This window comes from Lissotriton vulgaris, chromosome 2_1 (genome assembly GCF_964263255.1).
Source record: "Lissotriton vulgaris chromosome 2_1, aLisVul1.2, whole genome shotgun sequence".
Classification (NCBI taxonomy): Eukaryota; Metazoa; Chordata; class Amphibia; order Caudata; family Salamandridae; genus Lissotriton; species Lissotriton vulgaris.
This window is the reverse complement of record NC_141687.1, coordinates 625,364,815-625,384,573: the sequence shown is the minus strand read 5'-3', so window position 1 is coordinate 625,384,573 and position 19,759 is coordinate 625,364,815. Positions and strand designations below refer to the sequence as shown.

General features: G+C 49.3%; 1 protein-coding gene across 4 annotated transcripts in view; it reads right to left on the bottom strand.

Annotated features, from left to right (window-relative positions):
- Positions 1-19,759, bottom strand: part of MACF1 (microtubule actin crosslinking factor 1) — a 1,022,862-nt gene that overhangs the window by 397,642 nt on the left and 605,461 nt on the right. For all 4 annotated transcript variants that reach the window (XM_086955743.1, XM_086955745.1, XM_086955746.1 and 1 more), the window contains 3 exons: positions 5,404-5,621; positions 4,989-5,118; positions 1,079-1,278 (listed from right to left, as the gene is read on the bottom strand). In XM_086955743.1, the coding sequence (XP_086811869.1) occupies positions 1,079-1,278; positions 4,989-5,118; positions 5,404-5,621 (548 nt within the window). The remainder of the gene's footprint in view (positions 1-1,078; positions 1,279-4,988; positions 5,119-5,403; positions 5,622-19,759) is intronic.

The window sequence follows — 19,759 nt, the reverse complement described above, 5'->3', positions numbered from 1 at the left end:
GCATGAGGCATTCTGCCATGGAGATACAAGGAGGTACAAATCCATAGAATGTACCAGGATGTATACTGCAGAGGTACTAGGAGGAATACAATGAGGTTTTACGTGCTTAACAGAAAACAGGGCATTGGCAGTTGTTACTGGTTTCTTGTAATTTAAAGAAGAAAACATGCCGTTATGACATGGTTTTTGCTGCTTGCTTGCATCTTTGGATACGTTTTACAAGACACTTCAATGTACTCAGATCCACATAGGATGAGGTAATCCAACTATATATTATAATTCATTTCCTTATAACAGTTTCCCTATCCTTTTTTGCTTACTCCATTTTTGCTTCAAGTTGCTGATGTGATGTTAGCCTTCATTCTGAACATGTATTTACTTTCCTTCGGGCATTGAACCCCATTCCCGTTCTTTAACTTCCACTTTAGCTCTCTCATTCCACAACATATTCACAGATATTGCATAACCTCCACTTCTAAAACAAGCTTACCCAATGCACTGTAGAATAAGAAAACTCATTTGGGGATGCTAATGCGAAACCTAATGTTGACATTCTGAGCCTGGGTAAGAGTTGTATTTATTATCTGGTACTTTTAAGTTAGGCATGTTTGCTGAAATTTAAAACAGATAAATAATGAATTACTCTTAACCTGCGGGTAGTAACAGGGAAGCAAGTCTCTCTACCAGATTGAAATGAGGCATCTAATATGGCAAAAGGAGCCCAGTTCCCAAGCAACTAAGAATGAGAGAATTTAAAAAGTTCACGAGAAATTGAACTGAGGAAGGGGTCCAGAGAGGACACTGGCACAAAAAGCAATCCTAGGTGTATTCCAGTGTAAGGTTTTCCTAGTTTAAATGTCTCAAAACTGTGTTGCTGATACAGACATCAGCTCTTGTTAATATAGATTATGGGACCCAAAACAGCTGTCCTGACCAAGGCCCAGTCTACGGCACACAGAGAACAAATCCCACCCCTTCGAGGATCTGTCCTCCAGGCAGGTCATGGCCCAACGCTGCGACATATCAAACCACCGGTTACAACACGAGGAATGGCCTGAATTGGGAATGTGCCACTCACCTGCACCTGCTGCTTCTGTGCGTTTAACATGTTGGGCTCAATGGAGAGCGGACCAAGCACACTCATCATCAGCTCCTTCTCCGTTAGCCATGGCCGCAGCTGGGCTTCCGCACTTTGGAATGCTGCTAGCTGGGTAGCGGACTCCTCCAGTTCTTGCTGCCGCGCGACTGTCACTTCTTGTGCTCTGCTCCACCTGGAATCTGTGGATACCAATAGACAACCCTAGAATTCATCACGATTCACAAACTAAGGTAATTCTGGAACTGTTGTACCTCTTCTTTTAGTGCGAGATCAGATCCTTTCCTGATAAATTCTTACCCAAATTCCTCTCAATCATTCCTCACTTCACTCCTTACCTGCCTCTCACCCCCCTATTCCACTTCTCCAACCATCCCTACAAATCCCTCCCAGCTGTATGGAAGTAGTATCTTCAAATATATACTATGCTTGGGTTCTTTATTATGCACTCATTACTAATATAACTGTGATGTTTTACACCATTTTGCAAAATATGTTCTGTATAAAGTGAGCAACTAAAAATAGCTATGATAAAGATTGTGGGTTAGGGTTAGGAGAACTTACAAACAAACATGTCGGCTCTCTGGCAGGGAACGCTGTCCATCTCAAAATGGACTCTTCCACCAGTTTAATGTAGACAAAGGATTCATGGAAACCCTGACAATGGTATAATTTTGTGTTTCGAGAGCTAAGAACTGATGCAAAAACAATCTCTTTGTACATACCACATGTTAAGAGGGAAAGTCTTCTGCATGCCTCTGGAGAGTGTGCTCTCCTGCCCTATGCTGATTTCCTGGTGAGTCACTGGAAAGCTGCTGTTCGATTGTGGATTTTTACCTCAGCAAAAATGATAATCAAGCATGTCCATTCACGATTTCCCTGTTTACATGGATGGACGCAACGGTTTGGCTCTGAGGTCAAGGGAGCACACAAAGTGCAATCATCGTTTAAGAAGAGCGTCTACTGGCCTCTTTACCCAGGCTGTGGTAAGACTGACAGTCAGTGGTACCTCAAGTCCTTGGAAGTGTTTACTACCAGCTCCTCCCTGGTAAATTCTGTGCAGTCTCCCTTGCCTGTGTTCTATTGGCTTCTATCATGTCTGAGATGCATGTGTGAGAGCTAGTTCACTGGGTGCAATGGATTGGTGAGCTATTATGTTTAATGTGAAACAAGCGGGCACCTTTTCCGCTTGACATTCCATCTCGAACTGCCCTGGCTAATTCTTGCAGAAGCTTGGTGGATTGGGGAAGGAACCAGCTCTTATCCATGTTTAGCTTAGATTTTCCCTCTGCTGGGTGATGGTAATTCTCTTGTAGCCAAGAAATCCCTGCCAACATATTAATTAACATTCCTCCCTGCAGATAACACACTCCGGTACCAAAAGACAAGGGAGGAGGATGGCAGGCTCTCCCCATGCACCGATCACACAGTAAACATGCAGAAAATATGCCCCTTCGATTGGAGGGGCGCCCAGGATTCAAAAGTAGCAAATTCTTCGATTAGCTTAGTCCCCATTAGGGAATGATAACGACTGAGCTCATCTGCCAGTGGGCTGTTCAAAGATTCACTCTAGTCTTCTGTGAAGTGACACACAAGTGTAGTGGAGTGAGCAGAGTTCAAGGAGTTGAATCCCCTGGATTGCCATGCTCCGGTTGGAGAAGGTGTTTCCGTGACAGACTTGCATAAAAAAAGGAATATGTCTGTCTTACGGAAGCTTGGCTTGAGTTCACCTAGCAAAGGACTCTGCGGCTTTGCAGCAGAAAATAAGCTATCTGAGTGATGACCTCTGGAAAAAGACTGCGAAAGGGCGACTACTTTGAACCGCAGAGAGGCTTGAGGTAGCTGCTGAAAAGAAAACGTACTGCACATCAAGAACAGGTGAAACAGGAAGCTCCCGTCAATGAAGGCGAGACTGCTTTGTCCCTGACTCTATCCTGTCCGTTGGGAGACTGAGCGTTATCAGTTACCATCAATAGCTGGAGTAGATTGCCACGATAAAGAACATACCATGTGGACCCTTGGCCCTTGCCAATAGACTCGTATGATCTCTAGTTTTGCCTTGCTTGTCGTGCACCAGTAGCACATAACACCGTCCCCATGGTCTTCCTGCTATTTGAAACTCTAGACTGTGACCGTGGGTTCAGAGATATAGGCCTCCACCCTTTTTGGGTATTCTGCTGGATTTAGGGTACAATATCATCTTGACCAGCCACTAACCTCCTAAAGGTAGCTCCAGTAACTGTGTATGAACACCAGGCCCCGTACCACTAGAACAGTGGCCTCTCCATGGGTGGCCACTTCTGTACCGGGGGGCTTGCCCCCACTCACCACACTGCGGAGCCGCTGGGAGGCGGACATAGGAAAGGAGATACCAGAAACTACGTGGACACAGTTAATGCGCCGTGCTTGGAAGGGAGCACGCCATGCCCGGTTTCAACTGGTCCATTTTTATATCCTTCACAGGGCCTATCTAACCCCGGCGAAAATTCAGCAATACTTCGCCACGGACGCGGCGGATTGCCCCAGATGCCGAGCACCTGAGGCGGACCTTATTCATATGCTGTGGTCCTGCCCGACGCTGTCCTTGTACTGGCTGTTGATCGAGGATACTCTTAATAGTGTTACTGGGAGAACCTTGACGGTCGACGCGGCGGTGGGGATCCTGCATTGGTTCCCGCATACCCCTAAAAATAAAATTTCGAGCAAATTTATTGATTTGGGGCTCGTTCTCGCTAAACGGGAGATAACCAGGAATTGGAAGGCAAGAGGTGGTCCAACTGGAGCTAAATGGCACAACGAACTTTTGAAGTGGGCTACAGGGGAGAGCACTTTGCGTTACCAACTGGCGAGGCGGCAGCAAAACGAGAGGGCGCTAGAAACAGCGTTGGAATGGGAAACAATAGTACAGGCCCTTAGAGATTACTGCGCTTCCAGCGATTCCGAGGGTGATGATGCAGCGTAACTTGAGTCCCGTTAAAAGTCTATGACACTGATTTCTGCCTAGTCACCTAGGGTTTCATCCCATAAGCTCTTTCTACACGTACTAGCACACACTGATGGCGGGGTTGGGTGGGGGGAGGGTACGACACTGAGCGACTGTTGGGGGGGGTTTGTTCTGTTAGGTTGATCTAGAAAAGCAGATGAAGGCCTCTGGATTATCCGGATCAGCTTCGACTTTATTCCAGATCCCCAAATGTGTTTTTTGTAAAGAGACGCCGCCCGACCCACGGGTTGTGGGCTGAATGGCTGTGTATTCAAGTTGTTCCCTCACGGGGGATCGGATATTTCTTTCTTATTTTCCCTGCAGACTTGTTGCTGATCTGACATGTAACTTTGGCTAATTCCTGCAATAAAAATATATTAAAAAAAAAAAAAATGGGTGGCCACTTCTGTTCTTTTGGGTGGCGGTACAGAGGGCGGACTGGGAACATTTGGCTTCATCAGTTGATAGAAAATCAGATGTTCCCAGTCTACCCTCTGTCCCACCACCCAAATAAACAGAAGTGTCCAACCACTCCTTAGAGAGGACACTGCTTTGGTGAGTCAGGGTTCCAGTTAGGTGAATCTGGTATCTTTGGGGTCAGAACTCAGGCCTGGAGGGTTGTAGAAACTTCTGGTTTGCACTGTGCATCTTAGTTTTATGTGTATTACATTTGCCATCTGTGCATTAAAGTACTTTTAACAAAAATATTCTTACAATATGCAACCTATATGCATAACTATACACATTTACAAATCCAGGGGCCTTCACTGTTCCCTTCTCACTCGGCTTGATAGATTAAGTCTGTTTGTGCCACTCTTTTCTGAAGCTGTAAGGAGAGCATATTTTACACTGATGCATATTGTTAAACTGTGATTTCAACTAGTCATTAAGGACAAAAAAGACACTTACCAAGATCCTGTAGCATTGTCTGCCAGTTTTTAGCCTCTGGAGAATTTGGGTGTTTCTCGATCAAGCTCCGAAGAGCTTCTTTTAACTGCTCAACCTTCCCAGAGTTCTGTTCCAGTTCATCAAGCAAAGCCTGGTAACAAAAGATTTGGGCCAGATTGAAGTGATGGTGTGATTAAGAAAGAGTAGCACATCAATTTGTGCATATTAACACCCCAATACTTGATTTTTATGGGAGTAAATCTGACTACTTAATTCAAGGTAGCGTTGATGGCTTCATCTACATGTGCTTTGATCCTTATTCCTTAGAAGGCTTTTTTCAGAGGCATTTCATCCAAGCGATCACATCATTCTGCAGTCACTTAGCCTCCCCTTACTCAATACCTGTTAAGTACCATTTCTGGCAGATCCTACTCACCTTGTTCTGCTCAGCATGTGCTCTGGATGGAGAAGAATCAAGAGATAAGACTTGTTCCTTTGACTCCAGCCACTTAAACAGGGCTCCTGTCTCTTCTTGGACTTCCTGTATTCTTTTCTGCATGGCTGACAACTTCTTCTCGTTATCCTGGAGGACTGAGCCCAAACCCTCGTACCGCTGGGTCACATCAGAAACATCACACTGAATCTCTGTCAAATCTATGGGGACAAAAGAAAACATTAACCACTAACAAGCATTGCACACTGATGAAACAAGGAAGCGTGCTGCAGACGACACAATAAAGTACTCAAGTAATACATCAGCAGACTGAAAATCATCACCAGGATGCCGTCAGAAAGATGACACTCCCGTATACCAAGGAACATTACAGCATCGCACTGTGGGATACACGACTGCACAGTGCAAGGCACATCAATGTTAAGCTGCACGAAATAAGACAATAGAACATGGATCATACCACCTGCGCAATATGAAATCACTACCAACACGCCAGAAGATGCAACATCAGCATACTGAGGAATACCTAAACAGCAGCATGCCGAGGGATACCACATCAGCACTTCAGCAACATGCTAAGGGAAACCTCATCAGCAGCACGCCGAAGAACACCACACCAACAGCATGTCCAAGGCCACCACCCAAGCAGTACGTCCAAGGACACCTGACCAGCAGCATGCCCAAGGACACCTGACCAGCAGCATGCCCAAAGACACCACTCAAGCAGCATGCTCAAGGACACCACACCAGCAGCATGCCCAAGGGCACCACACCAGCAGCATGCCCAAGGACACCACACCAGCAGCATGCCCAAGGACACCACACCAGCAGCATGCCCATGAACACCACTCCAGCATCTCAAAGGTTACCATACAGGCATGCCAAAAAGAACAAGTTACTTTCCTTCAATGGTGGATACTCTATCAAATCACAGATCCTTCAGCTTTAAAATATCCCCAGGCTGGATACGAAAGTATAACTGCACATTGACCTCGTTTCGCGCTAGAAGTGAAACTACTTTGGAGCATAAGAACCAATTAACTATGCCTGAGTGCAGATCTCGAATTTGTGACAGGGAGCTGGGAGGACATTGAGGAATATGCACTTAGATAGCATATCCTCCAGAAAGAGTATTACCGAAGGTAAACAACTTGTTCTTCTCATGGATGCTTCTAACTGCAAATTCCTCACCTTTAGAATAAATACCAAAGCAATTCTTCCTCCAGTGGTGGATCAGGGGAATGACTCAGACCTAAATAACTTTTCCATCAAATCTTGCTGTAAATGCAGCAATGCTTCGTGAACGTGCTCACTGATTTCCATGTAGCAGCCTGACTCACAAGTTACTTACCTTCGGTAACGATATATCTGTAAGAAACAGTAGTTAGTGTTAGATTCCTTACCTTAGAATATCCCCAGGCATCAGACTGGATCCGGAAAGTTTTGCGTAGCTGTACCCCTGCGCGTCGGTAGGCGTTGTCTGCGGCTCCGCGTCCGTTGGCGTGATCGCCGGGATGACGTCGTCGGAGTACTTAGACGCCACCCTCGCGCGCTGACGTCAGTTCTTATACATAGCTTTCCGCGCTAGAAATGCAGAGCCATGCCAGAGACTGACACTGGTGCCATAAAACTAGGGCCCTCAAGGGAAATATCTTAACCCTAGCTATCGGTCCGCAGAACGGGGAGGATGGGTGGGGCGGTAAGGAATCTAACACTAACTACTGTTTCTTACAGATGTATTGTTACCAAAGGTAAGTAACTTGTGCATCTGAAAGAAACAGGTTAGTGTTAGATTTGTTACCTTAGAATAGATACCCCAGCAATACCAACCCCGGTGGTGGGACTGCGGACCAAGATCACACCAGAAAGTCCTGGAGAACGGAACGGTCGAAAAAGCCATCTCTCCGGACTTGCCTGTCCAGGCAGTAGTGCCTAGTAAACATGTGCAGCCTGAAAGATGTCCTGCAAGGGGACTCTCCGACCCAGGGCAGTAGTAGCCGCCGTGGCCCGAGTGGAAGGGGCCCTAAGCCCAACAGGGGGCTCCTTTTTAGCCAAGGAGTAACAGACCATGATGCACAACACAACCCACCGAGAGATGGTGCATTTGTGCACCGCCAGTCCCTTCTTCGCGCCGACGTAATCAACAAAGTGCTGGTCATCCACCCGGAACTGGCGTGTGCGATCAAGGTAGAAGGAGAGCGCACGTTTTGGTTCAAGACGGTGAAGCCTCTCTTCCTCTTTCGAGGGATGCCGAGGCAGAAAGAAGGTGGGCAAGGTGATGGACTGTCCGACGTGAAAGGCCGTAACCACCTTGGTCAGGTCAAAGGCGCGCGTTCTTAAAACAACCTTGTCCAGATGGACAGAAAGTAAAGGAGGCTTAGAAGATAGAGCATGGAGTTCACTCACTACCCTGGCAGAGGTGATGGCAACCAGGAATGCAGTCTTGAGAGTCAGAAGACGAAGAGGGCAATTGTGAAGTGGCTCAAAAGGAGCGCACATCAGATAGGTTAGAACAAGGTTCAAATCCCCCTGAGGCATCACAAAAGGAACAGGAGGCAACATGTGCGTGATGCCCTTCAAGAATCTTTTTACAACGGGGGACTTGAAAAGATAGGGCTGATCAGGAAGCCTCAAGAAGGCAGAAATGGCAGAGAGGGAGCCCTTAAGAGTGCCCAGAGCAGAGCCCTGCTGGGCAAGAGAAAGAAGGAATAGGAGAACATCTGAAAGGGGGGCAGAGAGAGGATCCACAGCCTTTGCTGCGCACCATGCCACAAATGTGTTCCACCTGCAGGTGTATACCGATTTTGTGGAGGGACGCCTGGCTGCCAGAATCACATCACAGACTTCAGGAGGCAAGTCAAATGGCCTCAACTTCGGCCACTCAATCTCCACGCATGGAGGTGGAGGCTGGACAGATTCGGGTGGAGGACCGTCCCTTGCTGCTGCGACAGATGGTCCTCCTGAAGAGGCAGACGAATCGGGGGATCGACCGACATGCTGGGTAGCTCGGGATACCAGTATCTTCGTGCCCAGTCCGGAGCCACAAGGATGACTTGGGCCCGGTCTAGCCTGATTTTCTTCAGCACTCTGGGCAGAAGTGGTATAGGCGGAAAGGCGTACAACAGACCGCAGCTCCACTTGCGACGAAAAGCGTCTCCGAGCGAGTGCCGCCTTGGAAATTCCAACGCGCAGAACTGATGACATTGCGCGTTCTCTTCGGAGGCGAATAGATCTAACCAAGGCTCTCCCCATCGCTGAAAGAGGCCTTGCGTCACACGTCCGAGCTCAGGCGCTATTCGTGATCCATCATGCACCGTCGGCTGAGTTCGTCCACCCTGGCGTTCAGAGAACCTGCCAGGTGTTGAACCACCAGGGTCACGCCCTGATGTTCCAGCCACTGCCAGAGGCGCAGAGCCTCCTGGCATAGGGTCCACAACCCCCCCGCTTCCCCCTGTTTGTTGCAGTACCAAGTGGCGGTGGTGTTATCCGTGAACACCTGCACTGCACTCCCCCGGATAGAGGGGAGGAATGCCTCCAGTGCAAGATGAATCGCCAGCAGCTCCAGAAGGTTGATGTGGAGCAGGGACTCCGCCGGAGACCAGAGGCCTCTGATCTCCGCCTCTCACATGTGGCCTCCCCAACCTAGGAGGGACGCGTCCGTCACAACTACGTGCTCCGGTTGGGGTAGGGAAAGGGATCTGCCGCTGACCAAATCACGGTCCGTGAGCCACCAATGCAATTGTCTTGCAGTGCCCACCAAGATCAAGACATGGTCGGACAAGTTGCCTTGATGCTGGGCCCACTGAAACTTCAGGTCCCACTGCAGAGCCCGCATCTGCCACCTGGCGTGATGCACCAGAAGGATGCAGGCCATCAGCCCCAGCGTCAACCTGACTGAGACAACAGCTGAAAGATCGGAATCAGAGCCTGAATATCAGGAACCCGCTGTTCAGGAGGATAAACCCGAAACTGCGCCGAGTCTAGAACCGCTCCGATAAAGAGGAGCTTCTGAGAGGGACACAGGTGTGACTTCGGCACATTGATGGAGAACCCCAGTAGGTGCAGGAGGTCGGCCGTAGTCTGGAGGTGGCTGACTACTGTCTGGGGCGAGCCCGCATTCAACAACCAGTCGTCGAGGTAGGGGAAGACTGAAACCCCTAACCTGCGCAGATGAGCTGCAACCACCGCCATCACTTTTGTGAACACCCGTGGGGCTCTGGTAAGGCCAAAGGGGAGCACGATAAACTGAAAGTGCTCGTGGCCTACCGTGAACCGCAGGTAACGCAGGTGGGCCGGCAGAACGGGGATATGAAAATAACTGTCCTGCAAGTCCAATGCCACCATCCAGTCTCCTGGGTCCAGGGCAGCTAAGACCTGAACCAGTGTCAGCATCTTGAACTTCTCCTTCCGGAGGAAGACGTTGACGTTCCGCAGGTCCAAGATAGGGCGTAGACCCCCTTTGCCCTTCTTGGGTACCAGAAAGTAGTGGGAGTAACAACCACATCCTACTTCTGGCCCAGGAACGTGCTCGATGGCCCCCTTGGCCAAGAGGGCCGTAACTTCCTCTTGTAGAAGTTTCAAATGATCCCCAGACACGCGGTGGTACTGCGGTGGCATGGCTGGAGGGGTCGCCTCGAAGGGGAGGGAGTAGCCCCTTCGGACGATTTGCAGCACCCACTTGTCCGATGTGACAATGAACCAGTGGAGGTGGTGATGGCGAAACCTGACCCCCACTGGCTTCACATGGACCTGAAAGCACGGACTAGGAGGGTTTTGAGGCGGATGCTGCAGGGGCAGGTGTGGACTGGCCACGCCGTTGCCCCCGACCGCCGCCACAGCGGTTTCCACTTCCGCGCTGGATGGTAGTCTGCGGCGGGTGGCTGGCAGGACGTGTGGGGGCGCCCCTTCCTTGGCCACGAAAGGAGCGGAAGGCAGCCGTTTGCTGGGGCGGGGCCGAGAGGCCCAAGGACTTGGCCGTAGCCCTGGAGTCCTTAAAGCGTTCAAGCGCATGGTCTGCCGTTTCGTCAAAGAGGCGACGGCCATCAAATGGCATGTACATAAGGGTGTTTTAGACATCAGCCGAAAAGTTGGCGGACCTCAACCCGGCGTGGCGACGAATCACCACCGTCGTTGCCATCGCTCTGCCCAGTGAGTCCGTGGTATCCAGCCCACACCGGATGGAATACCGTGCCGCATCTCGACCCTCGGCAAGGGCTTGGGCGAGTTTAGTCTAGTCCCCCTCCGGACATTGTCGCAGCACGTCCGCGACCGTGTCCCAAGAGGCACGCGGTGTTGACTGACCGCAACCCCAAACTCAGGGAGGAGAATACCTTTTTCTCGTATTGCTCATACCTCTTAAATTCCAGATCGGGGGGAGCCGTCGGGAATGCGGTCTGGGAGTTAGAGGCCTGGATGGCCAGCCTCTCGGGGGAGGGGTGGGTGGAAAAGAAGCAAGGGTCGCCCGGAGCCGGGCGGTGGCGTCTGGCCACGTTCCTATCTATAGGCTGACCTGTAGCGGGTTTGGACCAAGTGCCCAGAAAAACGTCAGACAAGGCCTCATTAAACGGCAGCAGAGGCTGGCCGACCTTGCCTGCGGTTTAAAGACCTCAGTGAGGAGGTTAGTCCTCAGGGCCGCAACGGGGAGCTCCAGGCCAAGGCCTTGGCCGCCCGCGTCAGCACCACACTGTAGGCAGCCCCCTCCTCCATAGCCACAGTAGGAGGGGAGACAAAACCAGTGTCTGGCGAGGTGTGCGGCCACTGGCCTCCCCTAGCTCACCTGTCCAGTCCTGATAAGACTTGCACTCCTGTGCCAGAAGGTCCTCAGACCCCTCCCAATCCCCCTCGCCACCCATCTCCTGAAACTCGGGGCCAAAGGATGGGGCCGGGTCATAGAAGTAGAAATCTCCCACCGGCGCCGGACCCGAATCGAGGGAGGCATCGGGGACGGCGCCGCCCGGAGGCGGCGCTGGAGGTGGCGCTGGAGGTGACACCCTGGGGGCCGTCGTCGTCGAGGTCAAAGGTCGACCGGCGACAACCCAGATCCGGATCCTGCGGGGGCCAGCGGCGCCGGGACGGAAGTCACCAGCAGCGTCGGGACCGTAGCACCCGACAGCATCAGGGCCGATGCACCCGACTTGCTAGGGCCCCCAGTCGGGGACACTGGACCCGAAGGCGCCGCGGAGCCAGACGGAGGAGTGAGCGACCTCATGGCCTTGCTCTCCTCCGGCATTGCGTTCTGCCAAGGGACCGACGGGTATGAAGCAGGCCGTGAAGCCTGCGGCTCCGGTGGAGCCGCGAGGGCGGTGTCTCCCGAACCCCCGGCCGCGTCACGGGAGCGTCGGGGGGAGTTGGAAGAGCAATGACGTCTCTTCGACTTCTTGTGTCCCTTAACTGAGGACTTTGAGCCTGAAGACCGATGACGACTCCCAGAGCTATGGTGGCTCCAAACCCGCGAACGGTCCCTCGACCTCCTTGCGGACCGGACCTCGAGCGGCGCGGACCGACTGCCGGAGCTCGAGTCGCTTGCGGGACTGCTCCCGTCTAGCTTTGGATGTCAAGGCCCGGAAGTCGGAGCAGGCCTTGTTGTCATGGTTAAGGCCCTGACAGTGAAGACACCGGCTTTGGGGGTCGGTAACCGACATCAGTCGGCGCAGGCTTTGAACCCGGGCATCCCTACCGGCACCGTCGGAGTCGATAGATTTCGAAAAAGGATAAAAAATGATCGAAAAAGTTTAGTCAAAAATTGACTAAGGGTACCACTTTTTCTGGATCGGCGCTTGCTGGCACGGAAAAAAGAAGAACTGATGTCAGCGCGCGAGGGCAGCGTCTAAGTACTCCGGCGACGTCATCCCGGCGCCAACGACACCGACGACGGACACGGAGCCGTAGACGACGCCTACCGACGCGCAGGGGTACTGCTACGCAAAAGTTTCCGGATCCAGTCTGACGCCTGGGGATATTCTAAGGTAAGGAATCTAATACTAAACTGTTTTTTTCAGATAACCTGTCCACCGTGTGGGGGGAGGATTGATGGGTCAGTAAGGAATATGCAGCAAGATTATGTCCCTACCAGATAAGGTGTTCGAGACGGTAAGTAATTTGTCTTTCTGATAGACCTATCTAGCCGCAGATTCCTTACCTTAGAATAGATACCCAAGCAATACCATCCCCGGAGGAGGGACTGCGGACAAGTTTAGACCAGGAAGTCCTGCAGGACAGAGCGGCTAAAAAGGCCATCCCTGTGGACTTGATGGTTCAGGCACTCGTGCTTAGTGAACGTGTGCAGTGATGTCCATGTTACTGCCTGACAAATGTCAAGGTCTGAAACACCACGCTGCAACGCTGTGGTCGCAGCCTTAGCTCTGGAGGCTCTTTCCTGGCCAGAGTGTAGCAAATTGTTTTGCAGAGAAGAAACCATTGCAGGATAGTCCTCTTCTGCACCCGACAACCTTTCTTTAATCCAACGTACTCCATGAAGAGTTGGTCGCCCACCCGGAACTCTTTAGCGTAATCAAGGTAGAATGACAATGCTATTTTTGAATCCATACAGTTGAGTCACTACTACCCTTTAGAGGGGGTGCGGAGGAGCATAAAAAGTGGGCAAGGTTACCACTTTGGGTAAGAAAGAGGCTTTAGTGCAAAGTACACACTTATCATGGAGATTGGTCAGGTTAGGAGGATTAGATGATCGAGCCTACAATCCTCTCACCCTGCTGGCAGAAGTTATTTCCACTAATTCCACTAAAAATGCTGGTTTGCCCAGTGTGATTACTATTTCAGCCAGTTTGGGACTGATCCAACTCTACTACCTACATCGCGCTTATCTTACCCTAACAAGGCTGCACCGAGCGGGATATCTCCAGAATGCAAGCTGTCCATGATGTGCGGAGACGCCTGCAGACTTTTATCACACGACGTGGTCCTGCACAGCACTAACTAAATATTGGGCGGGTGTAGTTAGTGAACTAAGCGGGGTTCTAGGGTGGGAGGTCCTGCTCACTCCTACTGGGCGTGTTGGAAGGCATAGGAGGCTTCCGAGCTGACAAAACATTGCTGGGCACAGCCACCATGGTGTGCAAAAGAGGCATAGCAAGCAGATGGAAGGGCTCTTTCACCCCTTACAGCATCACAGGGGTGGACTGGTGCGCTGCGCAAGAAAAGCTGGTGTAGAGGCTCGGGATGTCCAACCAAGTATCTTTTGGGCATATACGCAATAGAGTTGTGTGGTGGTCTACTCCTCTGGTTTAACGTTTATGATATACGGTCACACAGAATGTTTTGCAAGTGCGGATCCCTCTTCATATTGCACAATATTTATGTAATGCAATGCATGTTCTTGAGCTAAGAAATGTTGTGTCTATATATTATAAATTTGAAACCCAATAAAGTTGAAAATCAAGAAAACAAAAATAAAAGGGGCAGTGGTGCAGAGGTTCGAACAGAGGCACACATCAGGAAGATGAGAACCAAATTAAGATACCACTGAGCCCTGATGAATGGGACAGATGGGAACATATATGTAAGCCTCTTTAGAAATCTATTTACAACTGGGGATTTAAACAAAGAGGGTTGGTCTGGCAGCCTCAAAAAGGCAGATAAAATGAGGGCTTTTTGGAATAGAGTATGAGAAGGACTGAATATTTTTTCTTCCTTATCCCTCTATAGTTTCCCTTTGCTTTACCTTCACAGAGCGGGGCCTCCAATTCCTGAGCTTGGCCCAGGTGAGGTGAGGGCCAGTCCCACGTCAAGCTGGGTGAGCAAATTGAATTGTTTAGAATGAACATTCATTTTTATGACTATTTAGAGAACAGGCAGTTGAGTAATATGGTGTGTAATCTACTTTCTCTAGATGACAGCTGCATCCCTTGAAGTGGAGGAACAGTTGAAGTAGGTTGTAGTGATTCCAACCTCTTATTCTGTTTCCGTAACTTCACCGTAAGTAGTTTTCTTGACATTTTAGTTTTCACTGTAGGTTAGCACACTACTCATTTCTTGCAGTAGCAAAGATAAAGAGCAGAGACCCTGAAGAAAGTCGGGGGATTTGATTCCTTATAGGTTGAAACATGTTGGCCTTTCATTTGCAGTTATTTGTTTAAACTGCTTCTTGCACTGTTCTGGTTTTAATTTGGGGGTGAGACGGTTTTCTAATAAAATGTCTCATATTTTACGTCTCATCACCCGATTTTAATCACCACTTTTTGTGTTTTTCACTGCACCACATTCCCTGATGATCTATTATCAAGCAAGATATTCTCTACCTTCAGTGATTAAGTGTCTGAGCCAATCCAGCTAATCTACTGTGGTATTGTAATACGTCTCAATGATCAAAGGACATACCATCCTGATAGATGGATGACCAAATGAGAATATTGATCACTGTGGTATATTGATGGGAATTCATTTAACTGTTGTTGGATCTCACTATTAATCCCTTTACTTTTTACTTTTTGCTCTCTTTTCAATTGATTGTTTTGGTCCCTGTGGGCTCTCATGTGAGCCATGTTTGTGACTCACTTTGCGAGGAGTTGAAGTCTGTTGGCTAGAGTGTTGGCCATTAGAGCCCCGGTTTTCCTTGTGTTTTTACAGCCTCAAGAAGGCAGACAAGGCCGAAAGGTACTCTTTAAGTTTGCCCAGAGCACTGCCGGGCAAGGGTCAAAATAAAGACAAGGACTTGAGAGAGGGAAGCAGAAAGTGGATCAATAGACCTTTCTGATCAATATTTCAAACATTTCTGTAGGCAAGTGAACACTGTCTTGGGAGAGAGATGCCTAGCTGCCAAAATCATATCACAGACTTTGGGAGGAAGGTAGAATGATGTCAACTGCAGCCTCTCAATCTCCACACAAGAAGTCGTAGAGTTGACAAGTTTGGGTGGAGGACCTTCCCATGCTGCTGCGACAGAAGATCCTTCTGAAGGAGCAGCCTGATCGGAGAATGGAGCAGCCTGATCGGAGAATAGATGATCCGTTGGAGACGATCCGGATACCAGAAAATCCGTGCCCAGTCCAGAGTTACAAGAATAACTCTGGCCCGGACGCTCCTCATCTTCTTGAACACTTGGGACAGGAATGGTATTGGAGGAAAGGCATACTGGAGGCCTGAGCTCCGCTCAAGGTAAAAAGTGTTGCCAAATGAATGCTGCCTTGGAAACTCCAGTGCGTAAAACTGCTGACATTGCGCATTCTAGGCAGAAGAGAACAAATCTAACCAAGGATTTCCCCAGTTCTGAAAAAGAACTTTGCCACCTCTGGATGGGTCGCCATTCTGATCCACTAGGTCTCAACGGCTGAGCTTGTCCTCCCTGGTGTTCATGGAGCATGCCAGGTGTTGAACCACTAGGGATATGTCCTGCGGTTCCAGCCATTTGCAGAGACGTAGGGCCTCTGGAAATGGTCCAAGATCAGTAGCATAACACAGGCCCCAGCAGTGCAGGGGGCCCCTGAACTGCAGGGCGCCCCCTCAGCAAAGTACTCAGGCCTAAGAGCTCCTGATTAAATCCAGAGCGAGGGCCCATCTGTGTACCTTGCAGGGGGGTCCCCTTAAGTTTCATTGTCCAAGAACACACCGCACGCTATTTGTTGAGGTACCACATGGCGGTGGTTGTGTCCGTGAACACCTGAACTAGCTTTCCCTTGATGGAAGGGAGAAAAGCTTTGAATGCCAAGCAAATTACTCCGAGCTTAAGCAGAGTCCTCTCATCCACACCTCTCCCAGATGGCCACCCCCTCCCAGGTGTGGCACACCTGTCACTACTGTGTGATCTGGTTGGGGAAGAGAGAGGGGTCTGCCTCTGTCCCAATCAGGGTTAGTCAGCCACCAATGCAGATCCTGTGCAGTTCCCTCCGAAATCTGGACCATGTAAGAGAGATTCCCCTGATGCTGCACCCACTGGAACTTCAGGTCCCACTGCAGAGCCCACATATGCCATCTGGCATGTGTCACTAGCAGGATGAAGGAAGCCATGAGGCCCAGCAGCCTCATAGTCAGTCTCAGCTAATTCCAGGATAGAGGCTGAAACATCAGCATCATAGCCTGTATATCCTGGACTCGCTGCTCGGGAATATAGGCCCGAAACTGCACTCCAGCTCCGATGAAAGGGAGCGTCTGAGAGGGAATCAGGTGTGACTTCGGCACGTTGATTGTGAACCCCAGCAGAAGCAGGAGAATCACCATACTCTGGAACTGGAATAGGACAACCTGGGGCAAGCTCACCTTCCACAGCCAGTCGTCTAGAAAGGGGAAGACTGGTACCCTTGATATGTGCAGATGAGCTGCAACTACAACCAGCAACTTGGTGAACATCCGAGCAGTCTTGTAAGGCCAAAGGGGAGAACTGTGAACAGAAAGTACTCATGGCCTACGGTGAACCGCAGGTATCGCCGATGGGCAGACACGATGGGAATGTGAAAATAGGAGTCCTGGAAGTCCAACGCTACCATCCAGTCTCCGGGGTCCAGGGTAGACAAGACCTGAGCCAGAGGGAGCAATTTGAACTTTTCCTTTTTGAGGAAGTAGTTGAGGGCTCACTGATCTAGAATAGGACAAATGCCCTTGTCCTTTTTCGGGACCAGAAAGTAGCTGGAAAAGTAAACACAGCCTACTTCTGGTGCCAGAACCCTCTCTATGGCTCTCATGGCCAAGAGACTCCTGATTTCCTCCTGAAGCAATTTCAGGTGGTCCTTCGTCAGCCGTAAATCTGAGGCATGAAGGAAGATGTAGTCTTGAAGGAGAGTGAGGGGCCCTTTCGGGCTATCTGAAGAACCCATTTGTCCGATGGGATGTTTTGCCAGTGGTGGAGGTGATGGCTGATCCAGCCACAAACCAGCCCCCATGATCTTGAAGGTCCAGACTAGGAAGGTTTAGAGACTGCAGGGGGAGGGGTGGATTTACTGGACTTTTGGTCGCCTGACTGCAGGGGGTCGAAAGGAACTGCACCCACGGCTGCACAGACGTTGCTGAACTTGCACAGCCTTGTGGCTGGGATATGGCTGGTGCAACTGAAAGCCCATTCCGTGGCCAAGAAAAGGGCGAAAAGCAGAAAGGGGATGGGTGGTCACCGAAAGGGTGAAAGACTTGGCCGTAGCCCGTGAGTCCTTAAAGCACTCTATGGCCATGTCTGCCTGGTCTCCCTATAAGGGAAGCCTGGACATCCACAGAACAGCCAGAAGTTCTCAGCCGAGGAGTGCCTTCGAAAAGCCACAGTCAATAACATTGCTCTGTCCAGAGAGTCAGTGGTGTCAAGCCCACAACGAATGGTGAACTTTGCTGAATCTCGCCTGTCTGATACTGATTGGGAGAGAATGGCCCAGGCCTCTTCCAGGACCTGTGGCAGCACTTGAGCAACCGTTTCCCACAAGAAGTGGGCATAACCGGTAATTTAAACCGGTAATTTACTTACCTGCCATTGGATAACATTGACTCATTTTGACTCGAAAATTGTCTAAGTGTGAAGTTTTGAAATCTGAAAATATTCACATAAAATCAGCCAAAGTCCAATTCCGAAGTACTCACCTGTGATCAGGGGAGAAGCCAGTACTGTACCTTTCAGCCCAGTACTGAACCGCAAAAGTAATCCCTAGCGGGGTTACTAGTAATCTGTATTTTCTCCATAGGAACCCATTGTCTGCTTTTCTATGACATTTCTTCTGTCTACTTTTGAAAACTTGAAATATTCTTTAAAAATCACACGAAATACTGAAACGCAATTACCTACCTGTTTTGAGTTAAGACCCCAGTGCTGGCCCTAGGAGACCAGTGCTGGGTTACAAAAGGAACGCTATCGTACTTTACCTGCAACCTGAATTTTCTCCCATTGAATAACATTGTCAGATTTCCATTGAAAAGTTTTTAAGTGTGAACTTTTAAAACAGCTTTATATTCATGAAAATTCACTTCAGTAACTAAAACGTTTTTTGCGAATCTTGTTTCAGCTTAGACCCCAGAACTGAATCTAGGATCTAGTCCTGGGACTACTAAAGAAATCTATAATCAACTGTACTTACATGTGGAAAACCCATTGAGCTCAATGCTATAGTGTGTTTTAGGATTGTGTTGCTTACTGTCAATACTGTATTAATTGTGTGCACAAACTTTATTGCTCCTTTGCAAAGTAATTACATGAGAGAACTCATAACAAGAAAAGTATATTTTTATAACTGTTGGTTCTAAAAATAAAACACCTATATCTTTGGATATAAAACAAACTGGCCTGGAGTTCAGTCCTTGAGTGTGTGAAACCTTTTGCTGACTGAGTGTGTACAACAAATGCTTTACACTGTCCTCTGGTACTGCCTTACTGCTCGACCAAGCTACCACTTTGGAGATTAAGGTCAGTTATGACTTTAACCTCTGTTATACGTCTGGGGTTGGTGGACTCTATACACACTGTACTTCATTCTAGTCCAGTATATATAGAGCCACTTTCTCACACGCATATAGAGCCACTTTCACACACACAGTCACTGTCAAAGACGACGTGAATGCTTCAAACAGCCACTCCACCTTACACTAATGTTCTGCTCAAAGGGGAGCTGAGAGTTTGTGGCTGCCTTGAGAAACAGTGCACTGACTGTAAGAGGGCGCAGTGTTCTGGTCTGTGCCCAGCGCACCTTGTTATTGGTGTATCAAAGTACAGAACAGGGCAGTGTGCCCTTTCCATAATGCGAGCTCTGATCACCTTTAAATAGACAAGAGCACAGTCAAACCTGCCCCTTCCGTGAACATCTTCTCACTTTTTAATAAACGTTTAGCACCTTGTGTTTAGGAGCTAGAAAAACATTTGTGCTCAGTTACCTTGAAATTAATACATTTTCTTTAAACACACAGGAACTGCTTGCACGTTGCAGTAATTACTTGTCATGCGATTTGTTATACTGTGTGCACATCTAACGTCACACCACATCCTAGAGTAAGCACCGACTGCTCGACACTACTAAAAAGTATGTGTCAAGCGATACTATGAAGTAGCTGGTGCATCAAGTGGAGTACAGCAGTATTGTAGCTACAGGACACTAGTGCCAAACTACAATTGATGCTCTGCAACCTCTACTACCCCGGACCTGCAATGCCTCACAATGACAGACACCAATAGGGCTCAGACAGAAATGTCAGTCCATCTAAATGTTGAGAAAGTAAAAGAGACACCTCAGGGATTACGGAATAGATTCCAGCGGCAGGCAGCACCATAATAATTGAAGTCTAAATCCTCAAAATGAGTCTTTCCTTCTGCAGAGTATGACAAGGAGTCACTGTGAGGGATATTGGGTGATGATTGTTTATGTTTGATCACAGGAGAGACACCGAAACGCAACTCAGGCTGTAGAAGGTCACCACTAAGCTG